General features: G+C 42.1%; 2 protein-coding genes across 4 annotated transcripts in view; both read right to left on the reverse strand.

Annotated features, from left to right (window-relative positions):
* The window catches only part of PCP4 (Purkinje cell protein 4), a 485,020-nt gene that overhangs the window by 433,337 nt on the left and 34,150 nt on the right, over positions 1–17,533 (reverse strand). Inside the window, exon 1 of one of the 3 annotated variants that reach the window (XM_050784610.1) lies at positions 17,507–17,516. The exons of the other annotated variants lie outside the window; for them this stretch is intronic. The gene's annotated coding sequence lies outside the window, so the exon portion shown is untranslated. Of the gene's footprint in view, positions 1–17,506; positions 17,517–17,533 lie in introns of those variants that run through there. 3 annotated transcript variants of the gene reach the window in all.
* Positions 1–17,533, reverse strand: part of SH3BGR (SH3 domain binding glutamate rich protein) — a 58,780-nt gene that overhangs the window by 37,770 nt on the left and 3,477 nt on the right. Inside the window, exons 2-3 of the mRNA XM_050784588.1 lie at positions 9,914–10,099; positions 252–332 (exon numbers count right to left, since the gene is read on the reverse strand). Of these exons, the coding sequence (XP_050640545.1) occupies positions 252–332; positions 9,914–10,099 (267 nt within the window). The remainder of the gene's footprint in view (positions 1–251; positions 333–9,913; positions 10,100–17,533) is intronic.

The following is a 17,533-nucleotide window of genomic DNA, read 5'->3' on the forward strand; positions in this document are numbered from 1 at the left end:
TTGCCTAACTTAGGTATTATAAAATTTACCATAACAAGGTGAAAACATAGCATAAATATGAAAAGCATAATTTTGGAACTTTTTTTAGTAAAAACTGCATTCTCTCTATGCATAGGACTTCATCAGAATAAGAAGTGTATTAAAATTATGTTAATTTAAAAATCATCATTTATTAAACAGTCTTGGATGCAGATTTCTACCTTCATTTAGTATTACCTGTTTTGAACCCAATAGAGTTTGTTCAAACTTACCTTTGAGTCTGGAGGAGGAGCCAAACCAAGGAAGGAATAAATAATATTCTCTTCTTTTGCAGAGAAGAAAGAGTCAAAATCCTTGAAGCAAAGAAAAAGAAAGTTTAAAACTACTGCACACTTGTGAGCCAGTTTATTTATGGAAACTGATCTTTTTATTTATTAGTTCTTAAGTGGGAAGCTCACACAAAAAGTCATCCCAGTTTGCTTTGTCAAAGATGACTAACCTCCAGAGTTAAGAAATCTAAGCATGAACTTTACATTTGTTTTTATACACTTTCATTGTGCCTGTATACCACAGCAAGAGCACACACACACACACACACACACACACACCCCTACCCATGTCCGGGAATTGCTGACAGGACCCAAATATACACAGTAAATGGCTTTTCCAAGTTTCACACCACCACCTGGTTTACTTATAATCTGGCCCTAAGCATTTGGTCCCTAATCAGCTGAGACTGAGATGATACAGGCTGTCTACACTGTGATTAAAGTATCCCTAAGGGCCCAGATGCATCTCAGGCCCTCCCAACATGAACAGGCACAAGACCATCGGAGGCATAGAGGGCGACTGTTTTGGCAAAATGGGAACAACTGGAGTGATCAGAAACTTGGTAGTGGATTGAAATCTGATGCTCAATGAAGCTCCCACCCCATCCAGATCCTACCAGGGCCAGTCCTTCACCAGGCAGGTCCAGCCCTACACCACCTTCCCAGTAACATAGCTGTCAATAGCTTAGAAGAGTTTCGGTCTTTATAATAAAAACATAAACAACATTCCCCCAGGCTACTTTACTACTGCCAATCTTTGTCATCAAGGCCTTGATGCAATTTCAACAGTGTTGCAAAAAGGCTCACAAAGTCACAGGCGTTTGTCTCATTTAACAGGGCAACACACAAAACAACTTAGTTGTTCTTTGCCTACCCTACTCTTAGTGTATGTTAAAAAGCTTAAAACCAGCCAGGCGTGGTGGCTCATGCCTCTAATCTCAGCACTTCGGGAGGCCAAGATGGGAGGATCCCTTGAACCCACGAGTTCAAGACTAGAATGGGCAACATGGTGAGACCCTGTGGGCATGGTGGCACACACCTGTGGTCCCAGCTACTTGGGAGGCTGAGGTGGGAGGATCACTTGAGCCTGGCAGATCAAGGCTGCAGTGGGCTGTGATTGTGCCATTACACTCTAGCCTGGGAAACAGAGCAATGCCCTGTCTCACAAAAAAAAAAAAAAAAAAGAAGTTTAAAACTAAATACAGGTCACAGCTATTGAGAAAAAAAGCATTATGTATTCCTGTGTGTTACTCTTTTTTTTTTTTTTTTGAGAGAGAGAGAGAGAGAAAGTCTCGCTCTGTCTCCCAGGCTGGAGTGCAGTGGCACAATCTCTGCTCACGGCAACCTCCGCCTTCCAGGTTCAAGCAATTCTCCTGCATCAGCCTCCTGACTACCTGGGATTACAGACACGCGCCACCATGCCCAGCTAATTTTTGTATTTTTAGTAGAGACAGGGTTTCACTATGTTGGTCAGGCTGGTCTCAAACTCCTGACCCCAGATGATCCACCCACCTCGGCCTCCTAAAGTGCTGGGACTACAGGTATGAGCCACTTATTCAAAGTGTTACTCTTATTCAAAGCTTTATTGTTTTCCTATCCATTGCCTCAAGTCTCTCAGTGATTAATTTTATTCTTTTATACTGAATACATGTTTGGAAGCTGCCTCAAATCTTGGTTGAAAGGAATATAACAACATGAGTAAGTGCAGGAACTTTGGTATCAGAAATTCTGATTGATTCCCAGAGTACATGCTTACCAATCACTGTTAAAAGATTACATGAGATACTGCGTTAATAGTAGTAGTAGTAGTATTAAGTTGGTGAAATGTAATAAAGTAAATCTATGCTATTTCCCAAAAATGCCATATATAAAGTTCTGAAAGCTTCTTTAGTTAGCCAACTCTAGATTTCAAGGCAAGAAAGATTTTCTTATAGTTGAGTGAATTAGTCTTTTGCTTCAATTTAAGACCAAATACCTTCTTCAGAATTTCAGAAGGCTGAAGAACAATTCATCATTATCTTTCACTTGATGCTACCAAATATATGTAGAAAATAATGAACATAAAACAGGTTTTCAACTCCCAGTTCTGCTGGGATTATTATGGCAGATTAGAGGCCCTGAAAAGCTGTCTCAAAAAAAAATTTTTTAACCCAATTAAGAAAAAACTAAAAGTATAAATACACTGCTGAGCTGGCATAAAAGACTCCAGCCAGTGAGAGCGTGAATCCTGAGAGTAAGCACGCACCAAAGCCACCATGCGTGCTGAGAGTTTCTGACACACACACGACACCTTTATCATCACTTTGACACTGAAGAGGAAAAAGGAGGAAGGAGATAAAGCCCAGAGCCTCGTCAAGGTGGGGAGTTTCATAAGCACACACACCAGAACTCCAGAGAGTTCTGCCTTCAAAGTAAATGTGAATGAGAAATAACCCTGCCAGGCAGAACGGAATAGAAGGAAACTTCCCTGATTCAACTTTGCTTCTGGGTGGAGGGGAAAATATTCTCCTCTGAGAATTTATAACCACAAGTAGAATTCACGAGAGGTTGCAGTTCAAATTCCCATGCCATGTGTGATCCTAAAAAATCTTAAAAGGAAATCTGAGTTTAAGATGTGTCTAAGTTTGATGCAGAAATAAACTCCAGGCCTCAAAGAGTATCCACTGCTGTGATTTGAATGTATCCGCCAGAAAGCATGTGTTGGAAACTTAATCCCCAGTGCAACAGTGTTGGGAGGTGGGGCCTACAGGGAGCTGTTGAGGCCATAAGGGGGCCATCCTCATGAACTGATTGAAGACATTTATAAAAAGGCTTGAAGCTCGGAGTTGTCTCTCTCCCTTTCTCTTGCTACTGTGATGCCTTCAGCCATGTTTGACGCAGCCAGAAAGCCCTCATCAAATGCTGTCCCTCGATCTTGGACTTTCCACCTCCAGAGCCATGAGCCAAATAAACTTCTATTGTTTATAAACTACCCAGTCTGTGGTATTCTGTTATAGCAGCACAAACAGACTAAGATAGCCACAAACAAAGTTTTTAAAAATGAGCAGTTTGAAGTCAAAAGTTATAATATAAATAAGGGAATAAAAAGAAAATATGAGTGAGAGCAAGAAGAAATAACAGAAGGTGGAATTAAAAATCAGAATCAGGCCGGGCGCGGTGGCTCAAGCCTGTAATCCCAGCACTTTGGGAGGCCGAGACGGGCGGATCACGAGGTCAGGAGTTCGAGACCATCCTGGCTAACACGGTGAAACCCCGTCTCTACTAAAAAATACAAAAAACTAGCCGGGCGAGGTGGCGGGCGCCTGTAGTCCCGGCTACTCGGGAGGCTGAGGCAGGAGAATGGCGTAAAAACCCGGGAGGCAGAGCTTGCAGTGAGCTGAGATCCGGCCACTGCACTCCAGCCTGGGCGACACAGCGAGACTCCGTCTCAAAAAAAAAAAAAAAAAAATCAGAATCAGATATGGGAATTATCAGGCAAAGAATACAAAACAGCTATATTTAATATATTTAGTGAAATAAAAGAAAAACTTGAAGACAGAATAAATACCTAGAGAGAACAATCAAGCAAATTTAGAAAGGAACCAAAAAGAACTCCCGAAAATAAAAAGACATAATAGTGGAATTGTAAAACCCAATATGCGGATTAAACAAAAACACCTGAAGAGTAAATTAGCTAACTGGAAGATGCAATCAAATCATCCAGGCTGGGTGTGGTGGCCCATGCCTATAATCCCAGCACTGTAAGAGGCAGAGAAGGGAAGATTGTTTGAGCCCAGGAGTTCAAGACCAGCCTGGGCAACATGGTGAGACTCTGTCTCTATTTAAATAAATAAATAAATAAACAAACAAACAAATAATCTAGAGAGGAAAAAAGAGATGAAAAATGTGGAGGAAATATTATTGTATGAAAACAGTATGAGAAGTTCTAACAAATGTCTTATAGGAGCTCTTGGAGAAGCAAATAGAGATAATACGGGAAAACCTAAACTCAAGCATATAATTGCTAAACATTTTCTTTTTTTAATTTTTTGAGACAAGGTCTCACTATGCTGCCCAAGCTGGTCTCGAACACCTGGGCTCAAGCAATCCTCCCACCTCGGCCTCCCAAAGTGCTAGGATTATAGGCATGCACCATCTCGCCTGGCCAGTTACTAACAATTTTCTAGACTTATTGAAAGATAACAACCCTTAGTCTCAGGAAGCCCAGTAAATAATTCTAAACTAGATAAATAAAAATAACTCTAAACCTAGACACATCGTAGAGAAATATTATTAAAAGCAACCAGAAAGAGAGGAAGAAGAAAAGAAGAAAGGATGGACAGAAGAAGAAAGGTAGGAAAAGAAAAAGGAAAAAAGAAAGTTTCCCAATAAAAGAATAGTGATGAGACTGACAGCTGACTTCTCAATAGCAACACAGAGGCCAGGTGAAAGTAAAATAATAATTTCAATGTGTTTAGAAAAAAATAATAATCAGCCCAGAATTCCAGGCTCAGTAAAACTATTTTTTCAAGCATGAACGTGAAAGAAAGACAGTCATCTGGAAAATATTTTTTTTGTTTGTTTTTGAGACGGAGTCTTGCACTGTCGCCCAGGCTGGAGTGCAGTGGCGCGATCTCGGCTCACTGCAAGCTCCGCCTCCCGGGTTCCCGCCATTCTCCTGCCCCAGCCTCCCAAGTAGCTGGGACTACAGGCGCCGCCACCACACCTGGCTAATTTTTTGTATTTTTAGTAGAGACAGGGTTTCACCGTGTTAGCCAGGATGGTCTCGATCTCCTGACCTTGTGATCCGCCCACTTCGGCCTTCCAAAGTGCTGGGATTACAAGCGTGAGCCACCGCGCCTGGCGAAAATATCATTTTTTAAACAAACAAAACCTTAGAGAAGTTACCGCCAAGAGACCTTCACTTAAAGAAACTTATAGGATGTATTCGGGAAGAAGAAAATAATTCCAGATGGAATATCTGAGATTCAAGAAGATAAAATTAATAGTAAATATGTGGGTAAATCTAAATCTGAACAAACATTGACTGTACAACCAACAAAGAGAAATGCCTAATTTGTGGAGCAGGATGAGAGGCCAACTGAAATACTGAAAAACCAAACACGTGTAAACAGAGAGGGTGATTAGCGTTACAGCGTCTAACAGCCCTTTTAATGTTTGGGACAGACCCAGTGCGGTGGTTCACATCTGTAACCCCAGCACTTTGGGAGGCCAAGGTGGGCAGATCATCCGAGTTCAGGAGTTCAAGACCAGCCTGGCCAACATGATGAAACCCCATCTCTACCAAAAATACAAAAAAATTAGCAGGACACGGTGATGCATGCCTGTAATCCCAGCTACTCGGGAGGCTGAGGCAGGAGAATTGCTTGAACCTGGGAGGTGGAGTCTGCAGTGAGCCAAGACTGCACCACTGCACTCCAGCCTGGGTGACAGAGTGAGAATCTGTCTTTTAAAAAAAAAAAAAAAAGTTTGGGACAAAAGTAAGGATACTGATTATCTTTAAGTATGTATGTTAAAATAGCTAAGTTAACCACTAAAGGGATAGATTATTTGAATTGAGTAAAGGGCAAAATAAAATTAGAAAAAAGAGACTTTAGTAAGTAAAATTACATCAAGAAAGGATTTTTAAAAATTGCAAAACTGAGAAAAATTAAAAGCATATAACAAAGTAGAAGAAACTCCAAATATACTCATAATTTCAATGCGTGGGTCAAAAAAGAAAGGTATAAATGTTTTAACATTTATACTTAACGATAAAGAAAATACTAAAGGCCGGGCGTGGTGGCTCATGCCTGTAATCCCTGCACTTTGGGAGGCCAAGGCCAGCAGATCACCTGAGGTCAGGAGTTCAAGACCAACCTGGCCAACATGATGACAGCCGGTCTCTACTAAAAATACAAAAAATTAACCGGGCATGGTGGCACCTGTAATCCCAGCTACGCGGGAGGCCTGAGACAGAAGAATCACTTGAACTCGGGAGGCAGAGGTTGCAGTGAACTGAGATCAGGCCACTGTACTCCAGCCTGGGCAACAAGAGAAAAACTCCATCTCAAAATATAATAATAAATAAATAAAGTAAAAACAAAACAAAACAAAAAAAACAAAAGATATCAAAATATATGGAATGAACTGACAGTACTCAGGGAGAAATGTCTAGCCTTAAATATTTACATTAGAGAAGAAAAAAAGGTTAAAAGTGAGCTAAGCATCTAACTGAACATTAACGTAAGGGGAGAAAAAAAACAAAGTGTATAGAGGCAAAAAATGATAAAGGCAAGAGCAGAAATTTTAAAAATAAGAGAAAATTTAGCTATAAAGATATAAATATAGAGAGATCAGAAAGAATCAATAAGCCGAAAGACCAAAAACAAACAAACAAAAACTATGAGCAACATAAATTAAAAAAAAAAAAAATCAGAGAAGACACAATAGAAACATTAGGAATGAAGAGAGGACATAACTACCTGTTTTAAACAGGTCTTAAGAATACCTTATTTAAAACTTTGGGGGATGTTGATAATGGGGGAGGCTCTGCATGTGTGGGAACAGGGGGTATATAGGAAATTTCTGCACCTGCCTCTTAATTTTGAAAAAAAATGTTATACTAGACTTTAAAACTTAAAAACAAGCTCAAGGCTGCCATGGACCATGAAGGCAACACTGCACTCCAGCCTGGGCAACAGACAAAGACCCTGATTCTAAAAACCAAACAAACAAACTAGCCATCTTAGAATTTATGGAAACAGAATTATGAAAACCAACTTATGAAAAAGTAGAAATCTAAATAGTCCATTCATTAAGGAAACTGAAATATTTCCCGCAGAGAAGAGCCCAAGCCTAGCGAGCTTCCCAGATGAATGAGAGGCTCTCCAGAAGAAAATTCTATTTCTTTGGGAATAGGGGATTGCAATGGGAACACATGTGTCATAGTAAACTATGTGCATATTCAGGGAGGTAAAAGAAGACACAGGTTTTTAAATGAAAAATAACGTCTGGACACAGTGACTCACAAACACGTTGGGGGGTCAAGGCAGGAGGACTGCTTGAGCCCAGGAATTCAAGACCAGCCTCAGCAACATAGGGAGATGCCATCTCTACAAAAAATACAAAATTTAGCTAGGTGTGGTGCCACACACCTATAGTCCCAGCTATTCAGGAGGCTGAGACAGGAGGATTGATCAAGTCCAGGAGGTTGAGGCTGCAGAGAGCCATGATCGTGCCACTGCATTCCAGCCTGAGTGACAGAGCAAGACCCTTTCTTTCCAATGACTATCACTGGTGCAGAGGGCGAGGGATGTGATCAGGGAGAAGCACACAGAGAGCTTCCACATTTCTGGTAATAGTATCCTGTCCTTCTTAAACTGGATGGTGCATACAGTGGTCGCTCATTGTATCATTCCTGTTTAAATTATGTATTTCTTATCACATACAGCATATTTCAAAATAAATTTTAGGAACATAACATAGTTTGTTCAGTAACATCGATATATTGAGAAGCCCTCTCCCCACCCTAATTAGGTTTGCATCCTGTGTTTCCTTACAGCCCTGAGTGCCTGGAGACACTCGTTCCTCTGCTAAACGGGCACCTCTGTACTGAACGATCCGGGTCCTCTTTGGTTGTGTTCAGTCAGGCCCAGGCTATCTTGGTCCCAGGCAGGCACTCTGGCCCTTACCTGGGCTAAAATGCACAGATGCCAACTTGTCATCAACAGATGCGTCTGCTCTTTCCAGTTCACATTCCTCTGTCAGGCGGGGAGCCTGGCCTCAACTGTGCCTGGCTTCCAGTGTGGTGTCTCCTTTCTCAGCCTAACAGTTGTCTACCCTGGCTCTCAGGATAATATATTCATTTGCTCTGCGTAGAGTAGCAGAAGTTCAAACTGGCAGAGGCAGGAAGGCACTGAGGACTACCCTTGACGCCCAATCCCCTCACTGCCCACTGAAATCTACTGCTTTTCTCTGGGGTCTCCTTCTACCTGCTGCCATCATCAGGCATGGCACAGGGTTGACCAAGAATCTTCAGAAGCCAGGGAGACCACTTAAATAATAGTTATATACATTCTAATCAAGTAGAAAGGACATTGACTATCTAGACTAATGTTATTTTAAGCCTGCATATCCTTCAGAACTTTTGAGTCTCCTTTTAAAATCTGAGCACACAATAAAAATAATGATTTTTACTTACTTTCTGGAAACAAAGCCCTGTTCTTCATGAATGTACTTTTGTAAGTGTGTCCACAGACCACAGAAAAGCAAATTAAGCAAAGCTTCTCGTAAGATAAACTACAAATACCTCTCTGAAGGTAGAAATGAAAAGAATAGGCCAGACGCGGTGGCTCACGCCTGTAATGCCAATACTTTGGGAGGCTGAGGAGGGCGGATCATGAGGTCAGGAGATCGAGATCATCCTGGCTAACGCGGTGAAACCCCGTCTCTACTAAAAATACAAAAAATAAGCCGGGCATAGTGGCGGACGCCTGTAGTTCCAGCTACTTGGGAGGCTGAGGCAGGAGAATGGCATGAACCCGGGAGGTGGAGCTTGTAGTGAGCCAGGATCACGCCACTGCACTCCAGCCTGGGTGACAGAGCAAGACTCTGTCTCAGAAAAAAAAGAAAAGAAAAGAAAAAATTTCTTTCCAACAACTTGATTTATTAAGTACGATCTATAAACTCCGGGAAAAAAAAGAAGTGATCTTATGGTGAAATGAACTATCAAATGTATAAAACAAAATTGTTGTTATAACCATAATGCCCAGAACAGTTTTCAAACTAATTAAAGTTACACAAATTCATCTTGTATCTATAGTAAGACTTTATTTCTACAAGTCAATTTTATAAAAGTGAAAACTTGCTGGGCACAGTGGCTCATACCTGTAGTCCCAGCACTTTGGGAGGCCAAGGCAGGAGGATCACTTGAGGCCAGGAGTTCCAGAGCAGCCTGGGCAATATAGGGAGACCATCTCTACAAAAAACTTAAAAATTAGCTGGGTGGGGTACTGCACTCCTGCAGTCCCAGCTACTCAGGAGGCTGAGGCGAGAGGATCGCTTGAGCCCAGGAGAAAGAGGCTACAGTAAGCCATGATTGCACCACTACACTCCAGCCTGGTCGACAGAGAAAACTTACCATGTTCCTGTGCAGATACACGTGTGTGCACACTGCAACGCTGAACAGAATTCCTAGCTAAATGTATAATATTTTTGAACACGTGACCTCAATTCTTCAAAATAAAAGAAAGAACCTGAAATAATCCCCAAAACTTCTGAATCATCATGATATTGTTTCTGTCCTTTTCTAAATCTTAAATATTGATTATTCATAATGGATTTACCATCCAGCTATTGGATGGTAGAAACAGATCATGACCTGACAGTTGTGAACAATTTCAAATGCTGACTCAAAATTAATCTGGTTTAGAAAATTTCTTTTTTTTTTTTTTTTTTTTTTTTTGAGACAGAGTCTCGCTCTGTCGCCCAGGCTGGAGTGCAGTGGCCGGATCTCAGCTCACTGCAAGCTCCGCCTCCCGGGTTTACGCCATTCTCCTGCCTCAGCCTGAAAATTTCTAATAAACACACACACAGCAGGATTTTTAATAGAAGCACGTACTCACCCCACAGTACTGCTCCTCATTGAAGATCTGGGGAGGCAAAGGAATCCCATTTTGAGGTTTTTTCTCTCCAGGAACATTCTCTCTCATCCACCTCCTATTGTCTTCATCTCCAGCAATATCTAATTCCTTAAAGTCGATTTTATTCGCTTCCAAAAAACCCACTACTTCTTGCTGTTTCTTCCTAATCTGGTCAAGAGTAGAGAAATATTATTAGGCTGTTTATGAAAAATATTTTGTTTACATGTACAAAAATTAAATCCTTCCTCTAGTTACACTATACAACACAAATAACTCTAAGTATTCAAACAAGGAAAATAATAGAATCACACCTCTTTGTTATAAAGGGTCAACAAAATGACTATTTAATTTCTGAAATTTTAGTATCATCAATGTTTAAATTATTATATAATCAGGCTGGGTGCGATGGCTCACACCTGTAATCCCAGCACTTTGGGAGGCCGAGGCAGGTGGATCGCCTGAGGTCAGAGGTTCAACACCAGCTTGGCCAACATGGTGAAACCTCGTCTCTACTAAAAATACAAAAATTAGTCAAGCATGGTGGCACACGCCTGTAATCCCAGCTATTTGAGAGGCTAAGGCAGGAGAATCACTTGAGCCTGGGAGGTGGAGGTTGCAGTGAGTTGAGATCATGCCACTGCAATCCAGCCTGGGTGACAGAGCAAGATTCCGTCTCAAAAAATATATTAATTAATTAATTAATTATTGTGTAATCAACTGTTAAAACTAAATTTGGGCTTTAGAAGACTCCATAGGAGTCCTAGGTAATGAACTGCAACCTAGCTTAGTACATAAACAAACTGAAAACCTAACTAGAAATTAGCCTTTGTAACCAGAGCTGAGTTTCAGTTAATGACAGCAGACAAGCTTTAGCCAATCACAGAAGGTCAACTGTTAAACCACTTTCAAATAAGGCAAACACTGAGTGAGAACCAACCTAGCTATCTGTACCTCACATCCTTTTTCTGAATGTCATCTCCTTTTCTCTGGCAATAAATATAACCTGCACGTGTAGTGGGGCAGAGCTTTGTGAACCATTTTTTGGCCTGGACTGCTGCCAGATTCTGGAATCACAGAAGCCAATTAAGATCTACAAACGGCCGGGCACAGTGGCTCACACCTATAATGCCAGCACTTTGGGAGCCCGAGGCAGACAGATCACCTGAGGTCAGGAGTTCAAGACCAGCCTGACCAACATGCAAAAACCCCATCTCTACTAAAAATACAAAATTAGCCAGGCGTGGTGGCACATGCCTTGTAATCCCAGTTACTACAGGGAGCCTGAGGCAGGAGAATCGCTTGAACCCAGGAGGCAGAGGTTGCAGTGAGCCAAGATTGTGCTATTGCGCTCCAGCCTGGGCAACAAGAGCAAAACTGTCGGAAAAAAAAAAAATCTACAAAACTAGATGAGTTGTAATGTTGTCTTTTAACATGACCTAATTGGAGTAGAGACTCTCTCGTATCTTTTTTGCAGTCTTCAAAATACTTTTAATTTTTTGCAAAGCTTTAATGGCCAAAAAGTAAGAAAGAATTAGGAAGACAAGGGATTGGGAAAAGGGAAAGAAGAGAAAAAAGAGGCCAGATAATGTGGCTCATGCCTATAATCCCAGGACTTTGGGAGGCTGAGACAGAAGGATTGCTTGAGCCCAGGAGTTTGAGGTTACAGTGTGCTGATTGTCCCACTGCACTCCAGCTTGGGTGACAAAGCAGGACCCTGTCTCTTAAAAATAAAATAAAAATTTTGTTTAAAAAAGAAGAGAAGGCCGGGTGCGGTGGCTCACACCTGTAACCCCAGCACTTTGGGAGGCCGAGGCAGGCAGATCACGAGGTCAGGAGTTCGAGAACAGCCTGACCAACATGGTGAAATCCTGACTCTACTAAAAATACAAAAATTACCTGGGCGTGGTGGTGTGCGCCTGTAACCTCTGCTAATCGGGAGGCTGAGGCAGGAGAATCGCTTGAACCTGGGAGGTAGAGGTTGCAGTAAGCCCTGCACTCCAGTCTGGGAGCCAGAGTGAGACTCTGTCTCAAAAAAAATTTTTTTTTTATTTACTTTTTAAAAAATAAAACAAAAGAATAAAATAAAAAAGATACTTTACTATGAAATTCAAATATCAAGTATACCCACACTAAAATGCATTTCACTCAGTTATGAAAATAAGAGTATTAGTCACATTGAACTAAAAGTAGCTTTAGAAATATTACAGGAGATTAAAAAGCTCACATAGAGATTACTGGAGGGGAAGGGCACAAGTTGGGGCTAGAAAAAGCTGGAGGATGTTTCTCCCAGCACATAAAAAAGCCACACAGCGAAACAACCCTTTTCTCCCACAGATTCCTCCTTTCCTGCTCACACCTGGCTCCTCTCTGAGAGCAGTGTAGTCACACCTAAGGGAACACGGTTGAATATCCTTCCTCTACCTGTGTAATGTGTAATGACCATATCTGCCAGTAGCCATTTCGTACCAACGTGGCCATCCCTCGAGCTTAGAACTCCTTCCCCATAAACAATTACAAAAGCAATTACAATTTTCTCTCTTCAAAGAATTCACTCCTGGAAATGTGTGATGTCATCTTTTGTAAACACTGGCAAATAAGTTACAGCAGACTCTGTGGACCCCATTTTAATAACCACAGGGAGAAACTGACAGAAAGTGTAATCAGGCCAGGTGCGGTGGCTCATAACTGTAATCCCAGCACTTTGGGAGGCTGAAAGCAGAAGAATCGCTTGAGCCCAGGAGGTCAAGACCAGCCTGGGCAAACAAATTTTTGTCGAGAGACCACATCTCTACAAAAAATTTAAAAATTAGACAGGGGTGGTGCATGCCTGTAATCCCAGCTACTCAAGAGGTGGGAAGATCACTTGAGCCTGGGAGGTGGAGGCTGTAATGCTATGATCACACCACTGCACTCCAGCCTTGTTAATAGAACAAGACCCTGTCAGAAAGATAAAGAAAGAAAGAAAGAAAAAGGCCCAGGCGTGGCGGTGCATGCTTGTAATCCCAGCACTTTGGGAGGCTGAGGTGGATGGATCACGAGGTGAAGAGATTGAGACTATCCTGGCCAACATGGTGAAACCCCGTCTCTACTAAAAACACAAAAATTAGCTGGGCGTGGTGGCACGTGCCTGTAGTCCAAGCTACTCGGGAGGCTGAGGCAGGAGAATTGCTTGAACCCGGGAGGCGGAGCTTGCAGTGAGCTGAGATCCGGCCACTGCACTCCAGCCTGGCGACAGAGACTTCGTCTCAAAAAAAAAAAAAAAAAAAAAAAAAAAAAAAAGAAAAAAAGGCCGGGCGCGGTGGCTCAAGCCTGTAATCCCAGCACTTTGGGAGGCCGAGACGGGCGGATCACGAGGTCGGGAGATCGAGACCATCCTGGCTAACATGGTGAAACCCCGTCTCTACTAAAAAATACAAAAAACTAGCCGGGCGAGGTGGCGGGCGCCTGTAGTCCCAGCTACTTGGGAGGCTGAGGCAGGAGAATGGCGGGAACCCGGGAGGCGGAGCTCGCAGTGAGCTGAGATCCGGCCACTGCACTCCAGCCTGGGCGGCAGAGCGAGACTCCGTCTCAAAAAAAAAAAAAAAAAAAAAAAAAAAAAAAAAAAAGAAGGAAGGAAGGGAGGAAGGGAGGGAGGGAGGGAAGGAGGAGAAAGAAAGGGTAATCAGACAAATAATCAATCAACAGTTATTTATTGACTCTCTACTTTGCACAATACATTGTGCCAAGTCCTTCATGTGAATAGATTCTTAAACTGCTTGTTTGGGTGAAAAAAAAAAGTACAGAACTAATTGGTGCAATATAGATACAGAATACACTCAGAATAATGAGGCAAAAGTATGGCCATTTATTAAGAGTAAGATTAAAACTTGGCCGGGTGCAGTGGCTCAGGCCTGTAATCCTAGAACTTTGGGAAGCTGAGGTGGGCAGATCATCTGAGGCCAGGAGTTCGAGACCAGCCTGGCCAACATGGTGAAACCCCATCTTTACTAAAAATACAAAAATGAGCCAGGCATGGTGGCGCATGTCTGTAATCCCAGCTACTTGGGAGGCTGAGGCAGGGGGATCACTTGAACCCAGGAGGCAGAGGTTGCAGTGAGCCCAGATCATGCCATTGCACTCCAGCCTGGGTGACAGAGTGAGACTCCGTCTCAAAAAAAAAGAAAAAAAAAAATGACAAGATTTAGGCCAGGCACAGTGGCTCATACCTGTAATCCCAGCATTTTGGGAGGCCGAGGTAGGTGGATCACCCAAGGTCAGGAGTTTGAAACCAGCCTGGCCAACATGGCGAAACCCTGTCTCTATTAAAAATACAAAAATTAGCTGGGTGTGGTGGCACTTATCTGTAATCCCAGCTACTCAGGAGGCTGAGGCAGGAGAATCGCTTGGACCCGGGAGGCAGAGGTTGCAGTGAGCCAATATTGCACCACTACACTCCAGCCTGGGTAACAGAGCAAGACCCCATCTCAAATTTAAAAATAAAAATAATAAATAATAAATAAATAAAACTTTAAATATTTTCTTTGACATGAAAATATCTAATATCTCAATTTTTTAAAGGCTTCTCATCTCATATAAAAACAACTCATAAAAATGTTTTACAGAGCACAAGGGCCCCTTGTCATTTTCATGTGCCTTGTTTACAAGAAGGACTACACTTTGAGGGTTTTTTTTTTTTTTTTATACTTTAAGTTCCAGGGTACAAGTGCATAACATGCAGGTTTGTTACATATGTATATTGTGCCATGTTGGTGTGCTGCACCCATTAACTCGTCAACTTTGAGGGTTTCAAACAAATGCCGTAAAAGGTGCATGCCTGTCCCAAATCTAATATCTGGATGCAAACCCTCTTTGATCTAAACTCAACTCCTTTCTTAGAGATATGTGAACCAAAATATCTATTTTATTCACTTTTGCCAAATTTAATGACTCACATATAGGGTGTTAGGGTGTTTCTTTGGGGATTTTGTTTCTTGTGTTTTGTTTTGTTTTGTTTGAGACAGGGTCTCCCTCTGTTGCCCAGGCTGGAGCACAGTGGCACGATCTTGGCTCACTGCAGCCTCAACTTCCCCAGGGTCAAGTGATTCTCCCACCTCAGCCTCCTGAATAGCTGGGACTACAGACACACACCACCATGTCTGGCTAATTTTTGGTATTTTTTGGTAGAGATGGAGTTTCACCATGTTGCCCAGGCTGGTCTCAAAACCCTGGACTCAAGTGATCCACCTGCCTCGGCCTCCTAAAGTGCTGGGATTACAGGCAAGACCCAAGACCCACGTTGCCCAGCTGGGTGTTTCATAATATAAGGAAAGGTAAGACAAATCTGGATACTTAAGCCCTAGAACCAAATCACCTCCAAGACCAAATTACATAACTATATAATATATAATAATCTTATATACAGTAAGATTTATAGGCCGGGCGCGGTGGCTCAAGCCTGTAATCCCAGCACTTTGGGAGGCCGAGACGGGCGGATCACGAGGTCGGGAGATCGAGACCATCCTGGGTAACACGGTGAAACCCCGTCTCTACTAAAAATACAAAAACTTAGCCGGGCGAGGTGGCAGGCGCCTGTAGTCCCAGCTACTTGGGAGGCTGAGGCAGGAGAATGGCATAAACCCGGGAGGCAGAGCTTGCAGTGAGCTGAGATCCGGCCACTGCACTCCAGCCTGGGTGACAGAGCGAGACTCCGTCTCAAAAAAAAAAAAAAAAAAAAAGATTTATATATGTAACTGTATTATAATCTTACATATAAGATTTATATGTGTAACTATATTATAATAATCTTATATATAAGACTTTTATATATAACTATAATATCTAATAATCATATATATAAGATTTTATATATAACTATATAAGATTTTTATATAATTTATATGGTATAATATAACATGCATAATTTATATGATTTATATATAATTTGGTCTTGATGATTTGATTATATACGGTATATATAGTATATCATATGAATTAATATCAAGTAGTTTTTAACTTTTTAAAATTTTATATTTACTATGTTAATTTTTAAAACAAAATTGACATAAAGTCAATATATATTATAAAAGTTTATATAAATAAGTATACAAATCACATATAAACATATAAATGGTAAACACACATTTAATTTAATTAACACTTACCATCAATATAAAAAAGATAATGGAACTAAAAACATTAGATCAGTAAATTAAAGGCTCTGTTCACCACAATACAACACTTACTGAATCTGTAAGACTCAGGACAACAAAGGTATTGCAGTTTGGGGCAAGCATGGACAAATAAATACAGATAGACAGAAAGGTGCGGAATGACGGAATTTCTCTTAAACTTCTGGCAAATGGACTCCGGTAATTCCCCAGGATCACGCCTATGAGAACCAAAGGAGGCGGCGAGTGCTCCAAACCAAGGTGCCCTCCTTCAACAGCTGTACTGTGGATGCCGGGCCTCCGCGCCTCCGCATGGAAACTGCTCCAAATTCCACAGCTTCACGGCTGAATTTTCAACATTACAAAATCCCATCAGACCTGATGACAGGTTGTTGGACTAAATCATCATTTTAATTAACCACATTCTCTACACATATTTTCCAACCTGTCCATAACTATTCATGCCATTTTATAAAGCACTTATTCCCTTAGATCTTTTCAGAGATCACTTTGCTGTTTCAAAGAGTAGAGATGCCTTCATTTTAGGCAGTTTTACTTTTAATTAACTCTTCAGAAGGCAACTCCTTTATTCGGTTGAAACCCCTGTCTGCTTTTTCTCCAAAGCCTTCTAAGATACCCTCTTGGGAGCCTGAATTGGCCTGGGAAGCAGCTGGCCCAGGTCCAAGCCACCTCACCAACATTATTTCCATTCTACCAACCATGCCTCAGGGCATGGGAAAAAAGCTCTATTTTATCCCGCAAGTTTGGAATAGATGAAAAACATTTCCAAAAGTCTTGACTTATGTTTCTTCTATTAGAAAGGCAAAAAGAGATGGAGACAATGGGAGGGGAAGACGATGTTACAATTAAGCCTCACGAGACAGGCAATTGCATCCAGGTCCACTGCAGGACTGTTGGACACATGGCATTGTGTTAAGTGCTGTTTCTCAGTCCTCATCCCCAAAAAGAGAAAAAGAAGAAGAAAAATGAAATCTGTTTGCCCCCTGTGATCCCCCAAACACCAGTCATTTAAACAGGGCCCTATGCGTTGCTCATCAGGTTATTCGGGGCACTTGAGCTCTGCCTGGGCTGGGAGCCTGCAGAAAAGGGTCTTAGGATCCAGGCCAGAGAAGGGAAGAGGGGAGTGAACACATGAGCTAACCTGGCCGGCCCTGTCGTCTTGCTGTACCCCTGTGTCCTGGCTCTAGCATGGGGCCTCTCTCCTCCAAAGTCCTCCCCCTTTCGGGGTCCCTGATCAAGGAGCTCCTCTGGGCCTGCAAAGCGCAGCTCCTCACAGCACCTGCTGAGCTGACTCCCAAGGACGCAGCATCAGCTCTTGGAAGAGTCCTTCCCTTTACGGCCCAGAGGGAGGGGTATGCACAGCACCACATCAGTTCCCATCACGGACACACTCCTACTCTTCACCTTTCCCCCTTTGCCCCTTGTCCACCCTCCA

This window comes from Macaca thibetana, chromosome 3 (genome assembly GCF_024542745.1).
Source record: "Macaca thibetana thibetana isolate TM-01 chromosome 3, ASM2454274v1, whole genome shotgun sequence".
Classification (NCBI taxonomy): Eukaryota; Metazoa; Chordata; class Mammalia; order Primates; family Cercopithecidae; genus Macaca; species Macaca thibetana.